This window comes from Phascolarctos cinereus, unplaced genomic scaffold, assembly GCF_003287225.1.
Source record: "Phascolarctos cinereus isolate Bilbo 61053 unplaced genomic scaffold, phaCin_HiC Scaffold_5;HRSCAF=322, whole genome shotgun sequence".
In the NCBI taxonomy this organism is placed as follows: Eukaryota; Metazoa; Chordata; class Mammalia; order Diprotodontia; family Phascolarctidae; genus Phascolarctos; species Phascolarctos cinereus.
In genome coordinates this window covers 418,199,659-418,223,541 of record NW_027555958.1, presented here as the reverse complement: position 1 = coordinate 418,223,541, position 23,883 = coordinate 418,199,659, and the positions used below count along the sequence as shown (strand labels likewise).

Below are 23,883 nucleotides of genomic sequence, written 5' to 3'. Positions count from 1 at the left end.
GGATTTCTCCTATCATTTGCTTTCTGTGCTCTATTCAGGTGCTGTTGAACAGAGTTATAGAAGTCATGACACAACGCTGATTAGGTCTACTACAATTTATGTTACTTGATTTGAACAGAGCAATCACAGAAACAACTCAACCATTCTACTTATTTCTAATGGATTCACTTATTCACTCTCCACAGCAGCTATTCCAGACTTCCTTGTCTCTTCCCAGGCTGCCATTGCAACTCCTCCCCTAAAGCCAATTGCTTTTTGGACAACTTGGAATTTATGTCCTATAGACATCTCAAATTCAACATGTCCAAAATAAACCCATTAGCTTTTCCCTTCTTCCAAACTTGGCATTCTAAATTGGAACTCCCAGGTATAAATGATATTTCTCTCTTGAAATTACTCTGTATGATTTCATGCCTACTTTTATTTTTTGGTGAGGCATTCAGGGTTAAGTGACTCGCCCAGGGCCACACAGCCAGTAAGTGTCAAGCGTCTGAGGCTGGACTTGAACTCAGGTCATCCTGACTCCAGAGCTGGTGCTCTATCCACTGTGCCACTCAGCTGCCCCAATACTTCTTATTTGTTTATCTGTGTACGTGTTTTGTCCCCTTATTCCTATAAGGAATATTATGTATATAATATTATATTATATCTCATTATTTTCTTGTAACACCTTGAAAGTAAGGACTACTTTATTTTGTCTTTGAATCTTCAGTGCCCTGCATGTGTTTTGCACATAGTAGGCATTTCATAAATGTTTATTGAATTGAATTGGGTGGCACAAGTATCATTATTCCCATTTTATATATGAGGAAGCTTAGAGTCAGAGAGGTTATGGTCATATAGCAAATGGTTTCTTGATTCCAAGTTCTGCACTTCTTTTTTTCTTTTTTTCACTATGCCATACTGCTCTTTCCAAGACCCTCCATCTTGAAAGAGAGTCCACTGGGTCTAGTTCCATAGGCTGTGAAATTTACCACACAGAGCTTCAAGGACTTCTAAAATGACATCATTATATATTCCAGAAGCAAAGCTGTTTCCCTCCTCCAGGTATCTCCAGCCTCTCCCTTCCTCATAGCTTTAAACGTGCCCCACATTGGGAAGTACTGTGAGTTGTTCCCGATGTGGGACACATTTAAAGCTATGAAGAAGGGAGAGGCTGGAGGCTGCTGTGACAGCTCGTATATCTTATTTAGTTAAATGCTTCTGTCAAGTAGGTGAAAAGGAGTTGAACTGACAAACCAGAAAAGGTTCCCTCCTGAGCCAGGCTCCCACAGAGCTGCGTATTCCTCTTGTGGTGGAAATGTTGCTGGCACCATGGGAAGATGGGAATGTCTCTATTCATTCATTAATGTTTTAGTAAGGTCTACCAAGCAGTTGACTTTAACAGGTGATGATGACTATGGCTAGTTTTACTGCTTTCGTTGGACCGAAGAGGGTCTTGGCTTGTTTTCTTGCAATCTTGGAATAATGTTCACAACTGGGCAATCATGGCTAACATTTATGTAGCTCTCTACCATTACGCAGAGCTTTATAGATATAATCTCATTTTATCCTCACAACACTGCTAAGTAGCCACTCAAGTTTTATTGTCCCCACGTTGCAGATAAAGAAATAGAGTCAAAGGGGTTAAGCTATTGCCCCACATCAGACAGCTGGGGAGAAGCAGAACTAAGACTCAGTCTTTCCTTTCTTGGGATCCAAGTCTAGCGTTCTTCCTTCTTCTAATTCAAGTTCTTTTTATGCCTTCCATCCTTCCTACCACAGTCATTTCCCAATAACTCCTCCTCTCTTGCACATAGAAACTTCCCTTGAAAAGAAGAAAAAAACCAGCCTAACAAAACTGACCAATAAAATGGTGGCACGTGGGACATAGATTATTAGGATATTCAAATACTAATTTGTATCATCTACCTTAGAAGAGGGTGGGATTAGTACTAATTAATGATGAAGCTCCTGAGATAGTTTCTAGGTTTTGATATAGCAGAGTTATGGTGCCCACCTTCTGGCCAATACCCATAACTTCCCTAAAGAACTCTAGATTAAGGGGCAGCTAGGTGGCACAGTGGGTAGCGCACCAGCCCTGGATTCAAGAGGACATGAGTTCAAATCTGGCTTCAGACACATAACAGTTACTAGCCGTATGACCCTGGGCAAGTCACTTAACCCCATTGCCAAACCAAAAAAAAAAAAAAAGAACTCCAGATTCACTATGCCATTACCCCGATATGAGTAGCTCATTTCATTCAGCCCATAGATGCCTGGAGCCTGCATAGTCCGTGAAAGTGTAAGAGGCAAATGTCTGACATAAAATGTCATAAATTAGGCTACAATTGTCCAGTACAGCATGACATTCTACATCTTCAGTCCCCTTACTGATATCCTAAGAGCCCAGGTAGAAAGGACACAGGGAAGGTTGATGGATCAGAGATTAAGTTATTTAGAACTTGGGGCATTCCTCATTCCTAAATCTGTCTCCAGATTAGAGTAAGGTTACCGTTTCATGAAACTAATTTTTTAGAGTAGATATCTGGTCACATGAAAGGTTGCCAATTCTAAACCTAAAAAATTCATAAGTGCTTTGAGAGGCTAAAAGAAAGGTGGGGCTTGAAGTGAGTTGGATGAAAAGGAGGACTCATCTGAAAGTTCCATGAGCCAGTTCAGTCTAATGAATAGAACTTCATTCTAGGTGTTGTCAGGAGGCCTGGCCTGAATTACCACTCCCTGCTATATAAAGTGTAAGTGGCTGTTTTTGGCCTCACACCCCAACTCACAGGGATGTGGGAAGGATTAGTGAGATCAGATCCCCACTGAGCTTGGAGCTGTTTGGGGGAAAGGAGCCATGTACAGTAAATAATATTATTATCAGATAACTTACAAAGGATCTCTCCAGGGTTTGCCTTTCTGCCATGACTAGTTTCTGACATCTCAGCTTTATTTGATTAGATCTCAAGAATCTGTCACTGGCAGGACTCTATAGGAAAGGTCAAACCAATACTGAATTCCAAGGGGGAGGTCGTGTGTGTTTATTGTGGAAAGAGCATTGAATGGGATTAAGGAGACCACAGACCTAGTTCTAACTCAGTCATTAACTAGCCATGTGACCTTAGATAAATCATTTCCCCTCTCTGGGCCTCTTTCAGGAAATAAAGGTCCAACGATTAGATGAAATTTCTTATAATATGAAGGCAGTATGGCATGGTGGATGGAGAACTGGCTTTGGAATTAAGAACAACTTGGTTCAAGTCCCACAAACTGGGGGTATAGAAATGGGCAAGTCACTTCTCAGCTGCCTGAGACTACAAATTGCAAAGCAGTTGCCAATTTGTGTTGGTTGAAGAAGTTTCGTTTCTGGGAAAGTGGTACCCAAAGTGGTGTCATGGTGGGGAATAATGGTATGGCATGACTCCAAGAGGATTGTAGCATGAACACAAAGGATGTGTGATCAATCAATAAAAGGATGGGCAAATGGGTTCCTAGCAACTTTAGGACCCTCTTCAATGATGTACTCCCTTCTTACATTAAGATCTATGTGTCTTCTTGAAATATCTTTTTGGGCTATGACAATCATTAAAATGAAAGTGCAATACTCCTCTACTCTATCACTTTCAATTGGAGTGGTAATAATCTAAGTATTACTACTAGACAGGCAACATTCTTTTCCTTCCTCTTCCTTCAGCATCCCCCAACCCTGCCAATCAGATTTTTTCATGGCTATCACAGGTGCCTTCAGCTTTTCCTACTCTCTTCCCCCTTACATTTTCCATTCTTTGGTGGGAAGGAGTGAGTAGCATTGAATGTGCAAGTGTGGAAGAGATACAGTCTGCACTGCAGATCTCATTCTGTCACCTTTTCCTCTCCAATATACTTCTCTCCAGAGGATATCTATTTTCTTCAAGGGTACCACTACTCTTCCAGTATTCCAGATTATCAGCTTCTTTTTTATCCTTGGTTCCTCATCCAAAACAAATTGCTCTCTCCAAAGTTACTAATGATTTGTCAAATCTGATGGCCTTTTCTCTATCCTCATCATTCTTGACCTCTCTTTATCATTTGAAATTGCTCATCACTTATTCTTGATAGATGTTTTCTCCATTCTGAATTGGTGAAAACAATGAAAAGATGCCATGTAAAAACTGTTATGTCATGTCTACACACTTTAAAAACTTGGGAACTATTTTCTAGCCTATTTTATTTTATTTTAAAAATTATTTTGATTTATCAACAATCACTTTCATAAGCTTTTGAGTTTAAAATTTTTCTCCCCTTTCCTCCCCACCACCCTCCCCAAGATGATGCACGATCTGATATAGGCTATGTATATAAATTCTTATTAAACATATTTTCAGATTAGTGTTGTGGTAAGCAAAAATTAGAACCAATAGGAGGAACCACCAGAAAGATGAACAAAACTCAACGGAAGAGAAAAAAAAAGCAAATAGTATGCTTTGATCTGCATTTAAATTCTATAGTTCTTTCTTTGGATGTGGATAGCATTTTCCACCATGAGGCCTTTGGAGATGTCTTAGATCCTTGTATTGCTGGGAAGGGTTAAGTTTATCAATATGAATCATCGCACAACGTGGCTGTTATTGTGTACAACGTTCTCTTGATTCTGCTCACTTCACTCAACATCAGACCAGACAAGTCTTTTCAGGTTTTTCTGAAGTCAGCCTGTTCATCATTTCTTACAGCACAATAGCATTCCATTACATTCATATACCACAACTTGCTCAGCCATTCCCCAGTTGATGGGCATCCTCTCAATTTCCAATTCTTTGCCACCACAAAAAAAGCTGCTATGTATATTTTTGTACACATGGCTGCTTTTCCCATTTGTTGATCTCTTTGGGATATAGCCCTAGAAGTGTCTAGCCTATTTTAAAAACCTTCCAAATTAAGAGTTTCAGTGGTTTTTAAACTTTTTTTTAAAGCAGAAACCATAATGGCACCTTGTGATTATTTGCAAGAACAATCAATTGGAATCATTCAAAGGAAGCTAGGAATTTGTTAGTCAAATTTCCATGTAAAAACTCTGCATGACTGGTAGATGAGACTGAAAAATGAGCAGCATGATTCAATGTAGCCAATGATACTCTTCTTTCACTTGGACATGGACATATATGTCTTTGTGAATTATCCTTTTCAGACAACCATTAAACCCAAGTATTGAAATAAAGTTAATTTAGGTGGCTAAGTGGATAATGCTCTAGATGTTGAGTCATGAAGACCTGAGTCCAGATCATGCCTCAGGTACCTACTATCTGTGTGATTCTGAGCAAATCATTTACCTTCAGTAGTCCTCATTTTCCTTATCTATAAAACAGGGAAAATAAATGCACCTTCTTCCCAGGGTTTTTGTGAGAATAAAATGGGAAGATATTTGTAAAGCCCTTTGAAAACTTCAAAGAGCTATATAAATGCTACCTGTTATTGTTATTTCATTAATGCCAAGTATTGAAATCGAACTTAGAATCAGATCTTAGAATTACAGTATCATAATGTGTTAAATCAAGATTGTCCAAAATAATGAAGGATATTAAATCACATTGCCCTTACTAAATTATTAGCAATGATATTTAAATGAAAGCAAAAATGAATTTTGTATTAATAAATAAAATATTAAGTGTTTCATATTTATCTCTTTCATTTTCAATTACTTATATGTACTTTTATAATATTATTACCTAGTAGCCCATAATAAGCTAACATTATGTGTATCACCTATAATATTATACTATTATTAGGTAATAATACCTATTATTACTTATTATTTGGGATTATTAATGCCTAATGATAGTATGATTACCTATTACTTAACCTTACCTATTATTACTCTTTATAATTATTAATACATGTACATTATTAATACATATACATGGATATGTATTAAAAATACAACTAAACATATAGGGATGTATACTCAATTTTTTTTTTTTTACCGATAGGAGTATCTGATCAAAGAAGTTTGTTGGCCACTTCTTTACTGATGAAATCATAGGTCTGAATAAAGAAAAGAAAATGAGAAAAGGCATTCGGTTACATGATCTTTGCAGTCTCTTCCAGTTCTAAGGTCCCATTCTTTAACCCAGAGCCATTTAGGTAGTCAATAAGAATGAAGCAACTCAAACTTAGAATAAGTAGTATGATACTACTTACCACTTACTATCCTAGACACTGGTGTTGTTGCCCATAGTTGTAGGAACTCTAAGCAGAAGGAACATAATCTCTGCTTCAGCCAAAGGTTAATATGAAGATGTCACTCGACATCACTGTCATCTTACTGAAATGGAAGAAAAGTGAGCATGGAAAATCAGATTTGAGACAACGCGATCCAATATCTGGCCTTGGGGAGAACTTAAGCCAAAGTCTCAACCCCATTAGGCAGAAGAGCCATGTGAAAGAACTCTGTAAGGTTTAGGAAGAGCTGCTGTTTCTACATTTGCCATTTATCCTGTTGTGAGTATTTTTGTTATTTCTGCTTGTTTGTTTTTACATAGAGTTTTATTTTCACAGATAAGCATAGGTGAATTGGAAATGTGCCGTATTCTCTTTAACTCATTTAGTTACGCCTATGGGAAGTCTGGTTGTTAGGACCACTAGGCCTGAGGCTTTAAGTACTCTCATTTACCAAGCCCATTCCCAAAGGAAAGTAAAAAAAGCCTCTGTAGCGGTAACCCAAGTCTATAAAGTGATGTCCAATGTCATAAATAAATTGCCTCGTTAGTTAACTTTTTGAATCCCTATAGCACTGAGTACAAAACGTAGCACACAAGAAGTGTCTAATAAATGTTTTTTGACTGTATTCAAATAGTTTGCCTTAGTCCCCCAGTTTGACCATAGGCTTTCTAAAGGCAGGCACTATTTTTAGTCTTCTAAAAGTCCCCAAAATGCTTTGTTACCTATAAGGTACTCAACAAACATCTACTAATTGGATGATTAAGATATAAATTGTACAGGATGTATAGTATACAAGGTCAGCATGGTGTATCAGAGAGTAGATTTTGAGTCAGAAGACTTGGGTTGAACCTTAGCTCTGTCACTTAAGACTGGTGCGACTTTAGACAAACCCTATCACCTTTCTAAATTTGTTTTCTCATCTGGAAAATTAGAGGATTGGACTAATAATATTTATATCCTTTTTTATCTCTAAGTTCTATGAGTTTATGCTTTGCTATCATTTGGTCTTTATAGACTTTCAAAATGTGAACAATAATGCCTGATATTCCAAGTAGGTGATCTGATCTCTAGATTTCTTTGACTTGGAAAGAGCATTATTGTGAAAAACAATGCTGAGCCTATGTAAATAGTTGGTTTGATATATTGGGCTGGTAATACACCCCTCTATATTTAAATTGCCAAATTATTATGTGGAGTCCCTGTCTTCATCAGCCAAATAAAGCAATCTATTTAGAAGCCACCTTTATGTTTTTTGCTTTAAAAATACAATAGGAAATTGCAGCAGTTCCAATTTCAGCCTCTGAGAATGAAATCAAGATTAACCAAAAAAGTAAGAGGTTAAAAAAAATCACACTTCCATTGTGATTCCAGAGTTGGTACAGTACCTGTTTCCTTTTCCTCCTTCTTTGGGACGTTCACTCATTTCCTACTGAATGTCCTTTGTCATAGTTACTTCATAGCCACATCCTGGGTCTTCTTAGGGAATTACAGACATCAATAGAGAACTGACCCAAGATGTGACCCATATTGCACGATCATTTGTGATTTTCCCTTTGCAGTGAAACTCTACGCTTTAACAAGCCAAGTCATCAATGGTGAGATGCAGTTCTATGCCAGAGCAAAGCTTTTCTACAGTGAAGTTCCAGCGACAGAAGAAGGGATGATGGGAGATTTCATTGAACTGTCTAACACAGATATCCAAGCCTCCCGGGAATTTCTTAGGAAGTTTGTCGGGGTGAGTTATCCAAGCAAAGCTTTGGTGAGGAGGAAAAGTGTGCAGAAGCACTAGCTGGGATTCTGTTTTCAATCTTAGTGTGTAAGATAGAGGAAGCTCATTGGATTCATCAACTGGACTGCTGCAGGCTGAACTATTTTGAGGATGGATTTCTCCATCCTCCATTGGACCACAATGAGGTTGGGCTTCATTGAACCACTGGTTGAGCACTGACTAATTCCATGCACTTCAGAAAAAGGCAGCAAGGTGGTATAGTGGATAGAGTGCTTGGCCTGGAAGCAGGAAAACCTGAGTTCAAACGCAGCCTCAGACACTTACTAGCTGTATGACCCTGGGCAAGTCACTTAACTTCTGTTTGCCTCAGTTTCCTCACCTGTAAAATGGGGATAATAATGACAACACCTACTTCCTAGGGTTGTTGTGAGGATCAAATGAGGTAATAATTGTAAAGCAATTAGCATAGTACCTGGGCATCTAATTCTTAGTTGCTTTTTTTTTATTGTCTTCCAGAAACGGTGGTGATGCCACAAGGCAAGAGTGGGGAACCCGTGGCCTCGAGGCCATGTGCGTCCCTCTAGGTCCTCAAGTGCAGCCCTTTGATTGAATCCACATTTAACAGGGCACAAGATTTGTTCTGTGAAATTTGGATTCAGTTAAAGGGCTCACTTGAGGACCTAGAGGGCCACATGTGGCCTTGAGGACGAAGGTTCCCCACCCCTGCCACAAGGCAACATCAAAGATTCAAAGACAGATTCCCTTCTGAACCCTACAGATAGACAACTGATATCCTAATGAATGAAGATTTGTATAATTGCAAATCATAGGTGTGACTGGGTATTTTCTAATTCTCTTCAGTTAAAACTACATATATATGTTGCTGTTGCAAATAGAAAAAGTAAATAATTGACAGGGGTTTTTTTTTGTATGTTTTTTTTTTATCCCCAGCAAGTTAGTTCTTTAGGGATCTATGATTTTACTGGTATGGGCCCTCTATCCTCTGATATAGTTTGCAACCTTTTATAACTTAGTAGATGAGAACTTGCATAGCCAAAAAAAAATCATCATCCTGACTTTAAAGCTGGGGTAAACCTCTCTGCACGTAGCGCTGCTGGTCCTTAGATAAGAGAAATACAGTCCACCACTAGGCATGGACATAACCAAGTTACTCTCTTTTAAAAAAGGCCAGTAGAAGTATGAGTACAATAAAAATCTGTTTAGTGAGTAGCTTTTGCAAATGACTTAGCTGCCATGGGCCTTAGTTCCTTTAACCATAAAATGAATGATTTGGACTCAATAGCTTTTGAAGTTCCTTTTAGATACAGATCTATGATCCTAACTCCTTCATTAACAATGGCATCACAAGCAAGATTAATATCCTATCTCAATCAATTGATTAGCAAACATTTATCAAAGCCTCTACTGCATATCAGACAATGTGCTAGGTGCTGAAGTTACAAAGACAAAAGTAAAGCATTATTTGTCCTGAAGCAGCTCATTCCACGAACAGACAACATGCATATAATTGATACATACACAGTAGATTCAAGATAATTTGTTTTTTGGTGGGGGAGTAAAGAAGGAATGTATTATCAGCCAGTAGGAATCAAATAAAGCATCATGTGGTCTTCATATTACAATAGGCTCTTACTCTTTGCACTTAATTCTAAGGACGTTAACATTTTGGACTGTCCTAATCCTTGTAATAAACCTTTTATGAGGACATTCTAAAGTGTATGCATAGGAAATTCACAGCTCATTAATGATAATACTCCAAAAATTCATTTGTCAATTGATTGTCAGGTACTTGTAGTGAATTTTCTCACAGAAATAATTATGGACTTTTGGGGTTAGCTTAAGAACTTATAAACCTATTTAATCTATAATATAATAACATATAATAGTAGTTGAAGCCCCCAAATCCTAAGCTCTTCTGAATCTTGAATTCCTTTCCCCCTCCCCCAAATACATCTGAACCCTGATCAGAGGTGGGGGTTGTAGAAGATGGTAGCTTCTCCATTTGGTCAGCTCCCCAGTCAGCTGCAGAATCAAAGGTTGTGGTGATAACTGTTATTTACATAACTGTTATGTTTGTCAGGGAGCAGCGACAGGTGTTTGTAAGTCAAATGTTCATAATTTTATAATTTTTTTCCAAAATAGTAAAAATCCATGCTCTCCTTTTAGTGTAGTATGAACCACATCTCTCTTCCAACTTCTCCCAGTCAAGGTTAGAGTGTTTGATAGTCAATTAACATTTATAGGTCCCAGGCCAAATCCTACTTGGTTATTGTTTTGGTCTGGATTGGCTCAGAATGAATGTAAATAACAATTGTTTCTGTTTTGGCCAGAAACCCTGAGGCCAAGGTCTCCCACAGCATCCTGGGCCATCTCTAGTTGTCCTGATCTATATCTGGCCACTGATCCCAGATGGCTCTGAAGGAGTAAGTGAAGCTGGTGACTCGGCACAGCCTTCCCTCACTTAAATCCAATTCACTTGCATATCATGGCCTCACCTCCCTGATGTCATGGTCCTCTGAGAACAAAAGACAAGCAACATTTATAAAATGATTGCTATGTACTAGTACTGTGTCACCGTGATGAGGATATCAAAAAAGGCAAAAGACAGTTCTTACTCTCAAAGTTCTTACTGTCCAATGGGAAAACAACACGTAAACATTTGTGTATAAATAAGATATACAAGATGTCATCCCAAAAGTCTTACTGAAGTTTGAAGCTATTCAAGCTTAATGCTTCTAAAGCTTTAATAGTTTAAAATTTCACTAAGATTTTTGGGACACCAAATTAGAGATAATCAACAGAGAGAAGGCACTAACATCAAGACGTGCCTTGCACAACAACGGTGATAGAAAATAGTCACCTGTACTTCGAGCATATTTGGAGTACTGTGTTCTGTTCTGTGAGTCATAGTGTAGTAAGGATATTGACACGCTGGAGAAAGGAACTTGGATGGTGAAGGGCCTCAAGAAAATGTTATGTAAGGAAATAAAGAGATCCCAAAATGGAATGAGTGGCTTCTGGAAGTTGTGGGTTCAGATAAAGGCTGGGAATTGGAGAAAAGATTCCCGAATATGTCCCTCTAACGTCCCTTCCAACTCTGAGATTCTGGTCCCATAAAACTTTATGAATTTAACCTCATATTGGCATTCTGTCCCTTTGAATATGAGGACAGTCTGACCACCAGGATCCATGAATAGACTCCATTGACTTTTCTTCTTCCCCTTTTCCTCACTTCGCAGGGGCTCAAGGTCATATAATGATGGTAGCTCCCAGTTTCTTTGAGGTAAGAAATCTTTCCCTCTTTCCTCTAATGTAGAAGGAAGAAGGAAGAAGGATTTGGAATAGAAAAAGCTGGACAAGGAAAGGGAAATTCCATGAGGAAATAGAATATAAAAATTTTTGTATTTGTATTGTGACAGAAATAGACTGGGTGCTGATGTCAAAAGAATACTTCAAATTCCACTTGACATTTACTATCCCTTGGACAAGTCCCTTAACATACCTCATCTACGAAGAGCGGTGGACTCAATAGCATCTGAGGTCCCCTCTAGCTCAACATCTATGACCTTCGTCTTCGGTGAATGACTTGGGATTTAGAAAGGCTCTCTTTCTGAGCTATCAATACTCATTGTGTAGTGTCCTATAATTGGATACAAACAGTGTATTTTTAGAGTTAATATTGCTACTATTACACCAGGGTGACCTTAATGATCTCCTACATTAGTAGCCAGAGCAAGACCCAAGAAGTGAGGGAATACTTGTCTCTGACAAGATTTATTTTTGTGTCAGCTGGGAGAAGGCAGACTGTTTGAATCCTTTTATTGCCTTCATTTCAGCAGCAGTTACAAGAGACCAAGAAAGTGTTTACATTTGATGCAAATATGTTTCTTGAGCAGATAAATAAACAGGATTAGGATGCTGCTAATAGCCCTGTTGATATCTTGCCATTCTTCCAACTTCTTGAAATAGTGAATTTGCTCTTCCTTCAAAACAGCTAGAATTTCATAGTTTCTCTGCATTTCCCAGAAATATGATTTTAGTCTAAGCTTCAGGTTGTCCTTCCTTTAATTTACCTTTTTAAAATTAAATGTTATTCCCCCACTCTATTTTCAAGCATTTATTTTTTTCTCCTTCTCTACCCAGTGGACCTCACTTCCCACAGTTCTCATCCTGGAAGAAAAAGGAAAAAAAACCCAAATTCTTCTAACAAATAGGTATAGAAAAGTAAAATAAATCCCCATATTGGCCATACCCCAAAGATACTGTTCTTCTGCAATTCTGAGTCTTAGAGAGTTTCCTTAGGTACTTAGAGGAAAAGTGACTTGCTCAGGTCACACAGTCAACATTCATCATAGCATGACTTAAACTCAGTTTTTCCTGAATCCAAAGCTGGCCCTTGATGGAGGGCAGAAGGAGATGAAGTTCTAGGGACAGCAGTTCTCAAAGTGTGGTCTGAGCACTCCTGGGGATCAACAAGACTGACCCTTTTAGGGAGTCTGCAAGGTCAAAACTATTTTCATAATAATACTAATATTGTATTGCTTGTTAAAATATTTTCCCCTTTTGCAACTAGATATCAGTATGAGGCCAGATTTTCTTCATATACTTTGACCACAATAACATACCTCAATTGATCGAATGCAGAAGCAGATATGAGAATCTACCTGTCTTCTATTAAGCCACACATTAAAAAGATTTGCAAAAATGTGCAAAACAATTCCAATCTCCTCACTAAATTTTTTTTGGAAAATATAGTTACTTTTAATAAAATATATTATTCATGTTAATATGTACATTAACATGTAATATATTATGTATGTCAACATATTTCTGAATCAATTAATATATATTTCAATTTTTTATTAGCTTTAATTTCTAATATAGTAATAGATATACCCACATAAACAAAAGCTGTTTGGGGTCCTCAATAATTTTTAAGATTGTAAGAGGTTCTGAGACCAAAAAGTTTGAAAAATAGTACCCTAGGAGACTGTATTATAACACCCTTTCTAGAATGACTGTAGATAAATGGACTCTGTCCAGTTAAACATATGTATGTATGTCTATGTATATACATATGCACCTGTGTAATGTATATATGTATCCTTATACAAGTTGATTTCATGAAATGATTTAAATGTAGAGAATTTAACACATTAATATTTATGCCTTTTACATTCCCCACAGGCTAGGCACAGCCAAACAAACCTTTGTCTACCTGTTCCACTTCACGGTTTTTGTGAAACAATTTCATCTGCATGTCAAACATGGCAGGAAGGGAGCTCTGTTAGAAGCATTCTTTGAAATTTGAGAGTGGACATATGTCTAGTCGTGATGAAGTAGTGTAGCCAGAGTGAGAGTGCTTATGCTATCTGTGTGTAGCATTGGGACTTCCTCCATGAGTTCAGTCTTCCCATCTCTTTCTCAGAGAACTTTGAATGAGAGGTGGAAGAAAGGGAAGAAACTCTTTAACTCCCAAGAGAAGGAAATAGCTGTGAAAATGAGGAAAGTGCAATGGGGCAAAGAGATGTGAGGATTATACAAAGGACTAGAAGAGCGACTGGGTTTGAGTAGCTCTTTTTACATATATACATACATACATAATACATACATACATACATATACACACATATCTCAATAATTCAATCAAATTAGTAAAACATCTTAATCACATATTTTGTTTTAATAAATTTAGATTTTTTAAAATTTACCATTTATGTACCCCAGTTTCCTCCTGTATAAATTGGAAAGACTGGTTCAATCTCCTTATTTTACATGGTCCAGTGCATTCACGTGCTGCCTTAAGATGACAGTCTCTAGGACAGAAGGGTCAATGGAACCATTGTCCATTGCCTTGGCCAGATCACATCTATAGTGTTCACTTCTGGGCACCATATCTTGGCAATGTTATTGATAAAATAATGTCCACAGGAGGCCAACCAGAATGGTGAAGGACTTCAACATCATACCATGTGAGGATCAGTTGAAGAGACAAGGGGCCTTTTGTTTGGGTGGGGGGGAGACTTGACATTGAGGGTAGGGGTTCAATCAACTAGCCATGACTCAAGGGACACTGACTCAATCCAGACTTCTTCGGCTCTTGCCACACACACACCTAGAAGCACCTGACAGTCCTAAGGGAGAGGATGACCTCCTCTTCTCAAAACCACTGACTGATTTTCACACAAGGTTTCCCATACAAGTTTTTTCATGGTTTCATTTCTGCCATCTTTAATTCGATTTAATTCTCCAGTTTATAATCTGTACCAAATTGTTGTTTTTTCTTTTCCACCTAATCCCCCAATTAAAATATTCATCTCCTGTTCCAAACATCCTGGAAAAAATAATGAAGAAAGAACTACCCATGGCTACACCAGCCCCCAGCTTCTTCCATGCCTCATTGGACCTCAGTGCTGCTGAGGCTTCGGCACCTTGGGCTCTACACCTAGTTTCCAATACTTTGTGGCAGCGACTTGCATGTCGGACTCCTAGCTTGTATGCCTATTTTTCTAAAGGAACTCTAAAATAGTCTTTGATTTTTTGAATTTAAGGAAAGCATTTCAGAGCCTTCTCTTACCACAAAGAAGAGATGTTATTATAGCCAAGAAGGACTTCAGCTGAAGCCAGAAACAGGAAGCAGAGAGACACTCCACAGGCAAATGCCCAGTAGAACTATGCCTGGCAGTATCTGGGAAAGACTATATATCCATCAGAGAGGTGTCCAGGGGAGCCAGGTTTGGCAAAGACCACATCTCCATTAGAGTGGCAGATTCAGCCAGTGTCTGTGTCCCGTGGAAGCGCTGTGTCCAGCAAAGCTCCAATAGAGCTGTGTCTGGGAGAGGCTTAGTGCCAAGCAAAGATTAGGCCAGGAGGAAGTTGTACTATGTTATCACCAGAAGATATAAAAGGGGCTGCATTTTTCAAGGCATGAGTTCATCCCTCCACATACACCCTGGCCACACATGATCCATATGTGTGTGGCTATTCTTCCCATGGGTAGTGTGTGGGGAGGGTACTCCAGGTTTATGGGGGATAAGTTTTATTTCTACTATTTTACTATGCCTTTATATTAAATTATTTTGCTTTGAACTAATTGTATTCTCTGGCCTACTACTAAAAGTCAATAAGTTTGTGGAAGCTTGTGAACTATGGTTTTAATGCATGTAGACACATAGAGAACCTTGAACCCAAGGCAGCAGGTTCTGGGGGAGCCTTGTAAATTGAGGGATCTCTCTATGTGCTACACTGGTTGTCCTCATCTGAAAGGGCAGCCACATACAGTTGAGAAAAAGGCCCTTTGTGTGAAAGGGATAACTGACTTTTCTGCTCTTTCCCTTCTCTCTTCATTCATGTATCTTTTTCCGCTGGTCTGGATGTCCAGAAATTGTGAGTGGGTTTTCTGCTCAAGTTTCTGATTGGCAGCTCTAAGTATCTAGTTACCTTAATTTCAGAGGCCTTCCTGACTTTGGCAAAATAATTTGGTGCAGCTGAAACTTTTAAAATAAAAAAAAATTCTTTTCTATTTTTCTTTTTCAATATGAAACAGTTTGCTTTGGCTAATTCTTCCCACCCCCCAGGTAATGGAATGTATAGACTTGCTTTTTGCCCAGTTTCAGGGTGGTTGATAAGTCATGCAATTTTAAAAATATAAAATAAAATCTTGGTATTACAAAAGCCTTGAAAAGTGACCAATTTTTTCCCAACTGAACACGGTATATTTCTGATCTCCCCAGTTCTGAGTGCTCCCTCCACCTTGAAATTACTTTTTATTTCTTTTATGTATCTAGTAATTTACATGTTGTCTTGTCCATTAGAATGGGAGCTCCTTGAGGGCAGGAACTGTCTTTTGCCTTTCTTTGTATCCCAGGAACTCAGCACAGTGCCTTGTATATAGGAGATTCTTAATAAAAATAAGCAGACTAACTTTGTATTTACTTTTATATGCAAATGTGTTCCTCTAGGAGAATGAATCCTTTTATAATGCCTTGTGGGTAGGTTCAGTAGGCATTTAATAAATGCCTGTTGAATTAAATTGAACTGAAGTAATATCTGATCTAGTCTTTGAGGTGAAAGACTGAGGCTGAAGATTGGTACACTACCATTCCATCCACATAGGACCTAAAATAAACTGCAGACCATCTAAAGAATGATTTAGTACTCCCAAAACAGATTTCAGAAAAGATTCCATTTTTAAAACAATGTCAAGAGTAAACAAGTCATCTTCTGCTTGATCTTCTTATTACAGTCAAAATATAGACCTATCCGTTTGCTTCGGGACAGGTAGGTCCCATACTGTTGTAACTCTTGTGTTGTGGAACAATAGATCCATCTCTTGAGAAATCATAGCATGTTCAGGGAAGGAAACTCCACGTAGGCGCAACCATAGTTCAAGCTCTACTCAGCTCCTGCTGGTGCTATTGCAATAGCTTCTAACTAGTTTCTCTGCCTCGAGGCTCTCTGCACTCCAATCCAATCTCCATTCTACTGCCAAGGTAATTTTTATAAAGTGTAGGTCTGACCATTTTACTTCCTTATGTAATGAGCTCCAATGGCTTCCTATTATCTCCTCTAGGATCAAATACAAAATCCTGTTTGGCATTTAAAGCTCTTCACAACATAGCTCCTTCCTACTTTCCAGTCTTCTTTTCTTTACCCCATTCCATGTACTTTTTATGCCAGCTGCGATGGCTCCAACTCCTGCCTCCCTTCAATATGCTTAGGTTGAATCCAGGTTCATCTCCTCCAGTCCTATTCATTTGCTGCTGAACTGAACTAGAGAAAGCCACTCAGCTGTGCTAAAAATCAACATCATCTAATCGCAACTGGGTCCTCACTTTATCAAGGCAATTATTCTTGTGGTTGTAGTTGTTTCAGTCATGTCTAACACTTTGTGACTGCATTTGGGGTTTTCTTGGCAAAGATCCTGGAATGGAGTGCCAGTTCCTTCTCTAGTTCATTTGATAGGTGAGGAAACTGAGGCAAACAGGTTTAAATGACTTACCTAAGGGTCACACAGCTGGCAAATGTCTGAGGCTAGATTTGAACTCAGGAAGATGAGTCTTCCTGACTCTAGGGCTAAGCCCAGCACTCTATCCACTATGCCACCTAGCTGACCTGGCAATCTTCCTACTCTTCCCTAATAGATTTTCTTGTCCCATTCACCATAACAGCTAGTCCAAACTTCTCTTCTCATTTCTCTAAGTTTCCCTCCTAAACTTACCCCCTTAGATACAGATTTTGCGTCATATTCTGCTGAGAAAATCAAAGATATTTTCTGTGAGTTTCTTCTCCCCTTCTTTTCTTACAATTACTTGACATCATCTCCCATGTTTTATTCTAGTCTCTGATGAAGAGATGGCCCTTCTCTTGATCAAGGCCAAAACCTCTACATGTACCCTTGAACCCATTCTCTCTAGATTTTTTCCCTCAGCAGATTAACCCCACTAATGCCGCCATGTTTTCAGCCTTTTTCTATGTTCTGATTCCTTCCCTAATCCCTACAAATACTACGCTGTGTCTTTACCAACTTAACAGTCTTTTACTATTATCTATCATCTTTTAACTCTCCTCCCTTTCTTGGTCAATCTCCTGGGGAAAAGCTATCTACCGTATTTGCCTCCACTTCCTTAATTCTCTCTCCACTCCAATCCATCCTTCATTTAGCTACCAAGGTGGTGTTTATTTCTTCACCAGGGAGGCTGATGCTTGTGTATCAGTTAAGCTCACGAGTTCTGAATCGCAGAGGGTTAAGGTTGATTGGGTTTCCACACTAAATCCAGTACCAATATGGTGAGCCCCCAAGGAACAGAAGTGACCAGGCTGCCTAAAAAGGGGCACATTGGCCCAGGTCAGAAAGGGAACAGATCTTCTTGCTGATCTGTGGTGAGATCAGGCTCACAAGTGGCTGCTGTATGTCCAGTCTGGGTGACATGGGGAGACCCAGATAAAAAAATTTTTGTGAAAGAAGAATAGGCTGGACTGGATGTTTTAGTTGTCTTCCTACTCTAAGAGTCTGTGCTTTTACCCTTTGAGATAATTAGATAACAGCAATGAAGTTTAAAACTCACTGCTTCAGATACAGTCTAACTTGATGTGTTCTTTCTGCTGTCTACAGGGTCCTGGGAAAGCAGGTACTGACTGTGCCTTGGACTGTGGTTCTGGAATAGGAAGGGTCAGCAAACATGTCTTGTTGCCAGTTTTCAACAGTGTGGAACTGTTGTGGACATGATGGAAGCTTTCCTGGCTGAAGCTCAGAATTACCTACAAGCCAAAGGTGACAAAGTAGAAACATATTACTGCTACAGCCTTCAGGAATTTACGCCTGCTCTCAGAAAATATGATGTCATTTGGATTCAGTGGGTTTCTGGTTAGTCTTGTGTTACTCTAACATTTCCGTTTTCCTTGTTCTAGCTAGAAGGAAAACAGGAAGCCCAGATTCAGAAGAAAAATTTTAGGAAGCACTATACTGAAAAAAGCTGCACATCCCTTGTACATCCAGCTTATAGAAGATTGGAATGAGGCTTGTAGATTATACTCTCAGAGAGATAATGAAAAATCATGAAGATGAATAAAGCAATGATAATAAACTTTATGAGAATGTTTTTGTTTGAATTTAGAGAAATATAAAAAAAAATCACATAAAATACCTATATGTTGAGTGAAATAATTTTTATAATTTTTTTCAGCTACTTTTTGGTGTATTTTTTTCCATTTATAGTGAATTCACTTCAAAGGATGTGGTCTATATTCTGGAATGAAATATATTTAATATGTATTAGGAGTGGCAGGAGAATAGAGCTGGAATCATCAGAATTAATGCCTTGTTAACTGATGGGATATGTTCTTATCAAGGGTTGTAGGATGGATCTCTTTTTCTTCATTGTCCTCATTAAAAACATGAGAAAATCCTATAAGATGGATTTTTACACACACACACACACACACACACACACACACACACACACACACACACACGTACACTCTGCCCTGAGAAGGGTTCAATTAAGAGAGTAAGTCAACTATTAATATCTTTTAGATTTAATAAAATGCAATGGATGATCCATAATTCGTCTGTCTGACACAACTTTCCTAAGCACTTTGAATCCTCATTCCATTTTATTCTGACAAAATCCCTATGAGGCTGATAGAGTAGACCCATCCCTATCTTCCAGAGTTTAATGATTGATCTAAGAGTAGCAGAACTGGAACCAGAACTCAGACTGGTGCTCTTTAACAACCCACTGACCCACTGTTATACCTCTATCCTCCTACCTACAGGGAACCTAACTGATAAAGACCTCCTTGAGTTTCTTTCTCGCTGCTGTAAAGGCCTGAAAGAGAGTGGCATCATCATCTTGAAGGACAATGTGGCCCGCCAGGGTTGTATCTTTGATTCATCTGACAGCAGTGTCATCCGGGACATGGACATCCTCCGGAGCCTCATTCACAAGAGTGGGCTGGTGATTCTTCGGGAAGAGAAGCAAGAGGGCTTTCCAGAGCAATGTGTGCCGGTGTGGATGTTTGCTCTTCATAGAAGGGTAACTCATAGGATCATAGATTGAGAGTTGAAAAGGACCTTAAAGGTCATCTGGTCCAACCCCTCTTCCCGCCTCCCCCTTCCCAGTTTTACATTGGAACAAACCAAGGCCCAGAGAAATTAAGTGACTTGCTCACAATTATAAAGCTAATAAGTAGTAGAATGTAAATTCAAATTTGATTCCCATGATTCTAAGTTCAGTGTTCATCCCTCTGCACCACATTACTGTCTAATCAGCAAAGTGGGAGACTGCTGGCCTATGTAGTATTTGGGAGTGGGAGGTGTAGAAAGTGAGTTCTTCAAAGTCTCTGTTAGAATTCAGTTCACCTCAGCATGCTATTTTTCACTTTCTGAATTTTTTTCATGTTTTTTTTTCCTTTGGGTCTGGGTCTTCTTTTACAATCTGACGAATAAGGTAATATGTTTGCATAATTGAACATGTATAACCTATGTCAAATTGCCTACTGTCTCAGGAGGGAGGGAGGTGAGGAAGGGAGAGAGAAAATTTGGAACTCAAAAATTTTTTAAATGAATATTAAAATTGTCTTTACATGTAACTGGGGAAAAAGAAAATGTTATTTAAAAAAGTATTCAATTCAATTCAGTATATACTTATTAAAAATTTATTGTATATACAAGGTACTAGATGAGAAGAATATTTATACTTGGGCTCCTCCCTCAAGCAGCTTCCAATCTAATGAGATTCTATTTTGAATTCTAATGAGGCATAGGCGGAAGGAGACTAGTATTTGCATGAATGATGGATGACGATGCATGTCCACATGACTTAATATTTCATACTCTTCTATCTGGGCTTATGGCTTCAGAAGCTCAAAGTTGTAAGGGATCTCAAAGGCCAAACCACATCTAAATAAGAATCCCTTCTCTACCATCCCCGATAAGCATATCTTCGCTTGAAAACCTTTTGGGAGGTAGAGTCAGCTTCCTCTCAAGAAAGCTCATTCCACATTTTAAAAATCATTAAGAAAATATTTGTTCATGCTGCCCATTCCACTTTTGGATAGACTGAGTTGTTAATAAGTTCTTTTCCTAAATGGAGCTTAATCTGCCTCTCTGCAGAGTTTTGTTCCTAGTCCTGTCCTTTCCAATCAAGCAGACTAAGTCAGATCCCTCTTCCATACAAAAGTCCTTCTGACACAGCTAATTTGTACTCCATTAGTCTTTTATTCACCAAGCTGAAGATCCCCACATCAGTCAAGTGATTTTTGTGTGTCAAGATGGCAAGGACCTTTACTATGCCATTGGCTGTTCTTCTCTGAATGCTGTAGTTTGTCAATATCCTATCCAGAACAATGGTCTGATTAGGACATCTGCTGTGGAACCATCACTTCCCTAGTTTTAGACACTGTTTCTCTCTTAGTGGAACTTAAGGATGAATTAGTTTTTTTTTTTTACTATTGTAGCATACTGTTGACTCTTCTCAAGTTTGTAGTCAATTAAAACAACTACATTTCTTTCAGATGAATTACTACGTAGCCATAGCTTAGCCATAGTTGTCCACAACTCCCTAATCTCTATTTTGTTCACAAGAATAGCATGAAAAGCATTGTGAAATGCCTTGCTAAATCTAAATAAACCATGCGCAGTAGCAAGTAAGACACTAGACTTGTGGTGATAGAAGACTTGAATTCAAATTCTGCTTCAGATACTTACTAGTGATGGGACACGGGCAAGTTCCTTGATCTCTCAGACTGTTTTCTTATCTGCAAAATTGGTATTATAATAATAGCACCCACCTCACAGGGTTGTTGTGAGAAATCAAATGAGATAACATGTAAACATTTTGGAAACCTTAAAGTACCATACAAATTATTATTTTTTTATTAATTACTATTCATTAACCATAATAAATAATAATAAATTGTTACTCACACATCTATGGAGTTCCCTTTGTCTACAAGTCTAGTAACCCTGTCAAAACAGAAAATGAGGTAAGCCTGGCATGGCCTGTTTGTAATGATTCATGCTGGTTCTTTGTGATCATTACTTCCTTTTCTATATGTTAATCCACCATCCCTTTAATAATTCTTGATTTTTTTCAAGAATCAAAGTCCATCCAATTGGCCTATGGTTTACAGTTTGCCTTCGCTTACTTTTTCAGAAATCAAGGCAGTTCTTTAGGCCTCTGACCTCTCTCCCATTTTCCAACATCTTTCAAAGATTGCCAATAGTAGCTCAACAAATACATCCATGGTTCTTTCACTCCCAAGGGATGTAGTTTATCCAGTCCTAGTGATTTGTAATCATCAAGAGCAGCTAAGTGCTCTTTTATTATCTCTCTGGTTATTTTTGGCTTTAACTCCCTCATTAGCCATTATTTTTTTGTTTCATCCTTTCCAGTCCAAAAATCATTCTCTTTTGGCAGAAAAAAAATCAAAACAAAACCCAGAAGCAAAACAAGAGCAGGACAGTTCTATATTCTCTCTGTTATCTATTATTATCACCTCATCCATTCTGAGTAATGGCCCTCTTTGATCCTCTTTTTTCCCTCAATACAGAATTTAAAAAAACCCCACAAAACCTTTTAGTTGTTCTTGGCATTCATAGCTAGCCTCAGCTTCTTCGGAGTTTCAGCCTTCCTGACTCTGCTTTTACAGAGCTATGCCTTCATTTTTTTATTCATCCAGCAAATATTGTTAATATCATTTTTGTACAAAGTGCACGTGCCCATACACTTGGGGAGCAACAATGATAAATAAGACAATGCAATTGTCTCAAAGGAGCTTACACTCTGAGATAGTGGGTGTGTGAAAGATCAGGTGTTTTCTAATAGTTCTTTTATTCAATCGTTTCAGTCACGTTGAACTCTTTGTGACTTCATCTGGGGTTTACTTGGCAGAGACACTGGAGTGGTTTGCCAATTTCCTTCTCTAGCTCATTTTACAGATGAGGAAACCGAGGCAAACAGGGTTAAATTTTCTGCCCAGGAGTCTGAGGCTGGATATGAACTCAGGATGATAAATCTTCTTGATTCTGAACTCAGCACTCTACCCACTGCACCAATAATAACCCTGAGAAGGCTGCTAAGTTGGAGGGGAAAGGCCTTGTTTATTCACCGAGTGTTTGTGGGGCATGTTCTGCATACGAGATTAAGTGCTAAGTGCTTCACTGTATTACCAGACAAAAAAAGACAATAGCATCGGGCTTTTAAGGCAACTTCTGAAAGACCCTTCCCTTTGAATCCATGTTTCACACATGTGAGCTAGGCTAGGTTGATGGGTATCCTAGATCACAATTCAGCCATATTAGATTTGCTTCTTTGCTTTTTGGTGTTTGGGGTGTGGTGATAGGGAGACTATTTCTTTGCATAGGAAATAGTGATTAATCAATAATCCTTGATTATGGGAGAACTTGTTAAGATTATATTATGAAATAATTTTCATCATTTAATTTTGTCTTTCGTCCTTCACTTGAAAGAAAAATGATATAGTTTGGTTTTCTATTTGGGATAAGTTTCACTTCCCTACAGTATAATATGGCTACAATCAGACCATAACAAACAATGATAGGAACCCCCTGGTATGATTGCATTTCAGTGATGGGTACACAAGTCTCTTTAAGAACAAGTTATTGATTGTCCAGGCTTCTGTGGGTAAATGAAAGTCATAGATAACCACAGATAATTTTATTTGCTGGAAGGATTTTATTTAACTTTATTTAACCATTGGCCTTCCCCCTCTCACAGTAGTTACTGGTGTTATAGAGTGATACATTTAGGGGAGGAAGAAAGAGGAGAGATCATCCAGCCCTAATTTTACATAGGAGGAAACTAAAGCCAAGAGAAAGGAAATAACTTGCCGATTGTACAGACAGAAAGCAGCAGAACTGATATTCCTTTGGACTGACTTCTGTATCTGAAGTTAACAGGCAGCATAAGAAGTAGGGGGAAAAAAGGATCAATTATGAGCAAATTTGCAAATTGAATTGTCTGGATTCAATTTATGTTTTGGTTTAACGTGAAAGAATTTTGATTCAACTATTAAAATTGAACAGTTTTGAATGGTATGTGCATATCATTGTTTGCATGAATGCGGTATTTAAATAAAACTACTTGTGTTTTTAATGCTCTCATTTCTCCATGATGGACTTTCAATGTGAATGATACAAATGAGCTCATGTGCATATAGCAAGGACTGTGACCTTTCAAAGGAAGGCCAGCTAATTCACTGGTGTCCGAGTATCATATTTTAGAGGAAAAAAAACCTTGAAAAGGTGCAGAATGGATAGAGTGGGTCCTCCAGAATAATGAAGGGCCTCAAGTCCATGGCATATTAAACTTAGTTATGTGAACCAAGGATGTTTAGGCTGGAAAAGAGAAGGCTAGAGGGTGAGAGGTGGGGCCAATGGATTCCATCTTTAAGGTACTTGAAAGGCAGTTGAGTGGAAGAAGATAAAGCTT

At 38.4% G+C, this 23,883-nt stretch overlaps 1 protein-coding gene across 1 annotated transcript in view; it reads left to right on the top strand.

The window, feature by feature from the left end:
• The window catches only part of NTMT2 (N-terminal Xaa-Pro-Lys N-methyltransferase 2), a 28,580-nt gene extending 5,349 nt beyond the window's left edge, over positions 1-23,231 (top strand). The window contains 4 exon segments of the mRNA XM_020970497.2: positions 7,737-7,912; positions 18,042-18,143; positions 18,146-18,293; positions 19,205-23,231. Of these exon segments, the coding sequence (XP_020826156.1) occupies positions 7,737-7,912; positions 18,042-18,143; positions 18,146-18,293; positions 19,205-19,488 (710 nt within the window). The 3' untranslated portion in view covers positions 19,489-23,231.
• The last annotated feature ends 652 nt before the right edge of the window (positions 23,232-23,883 follow it).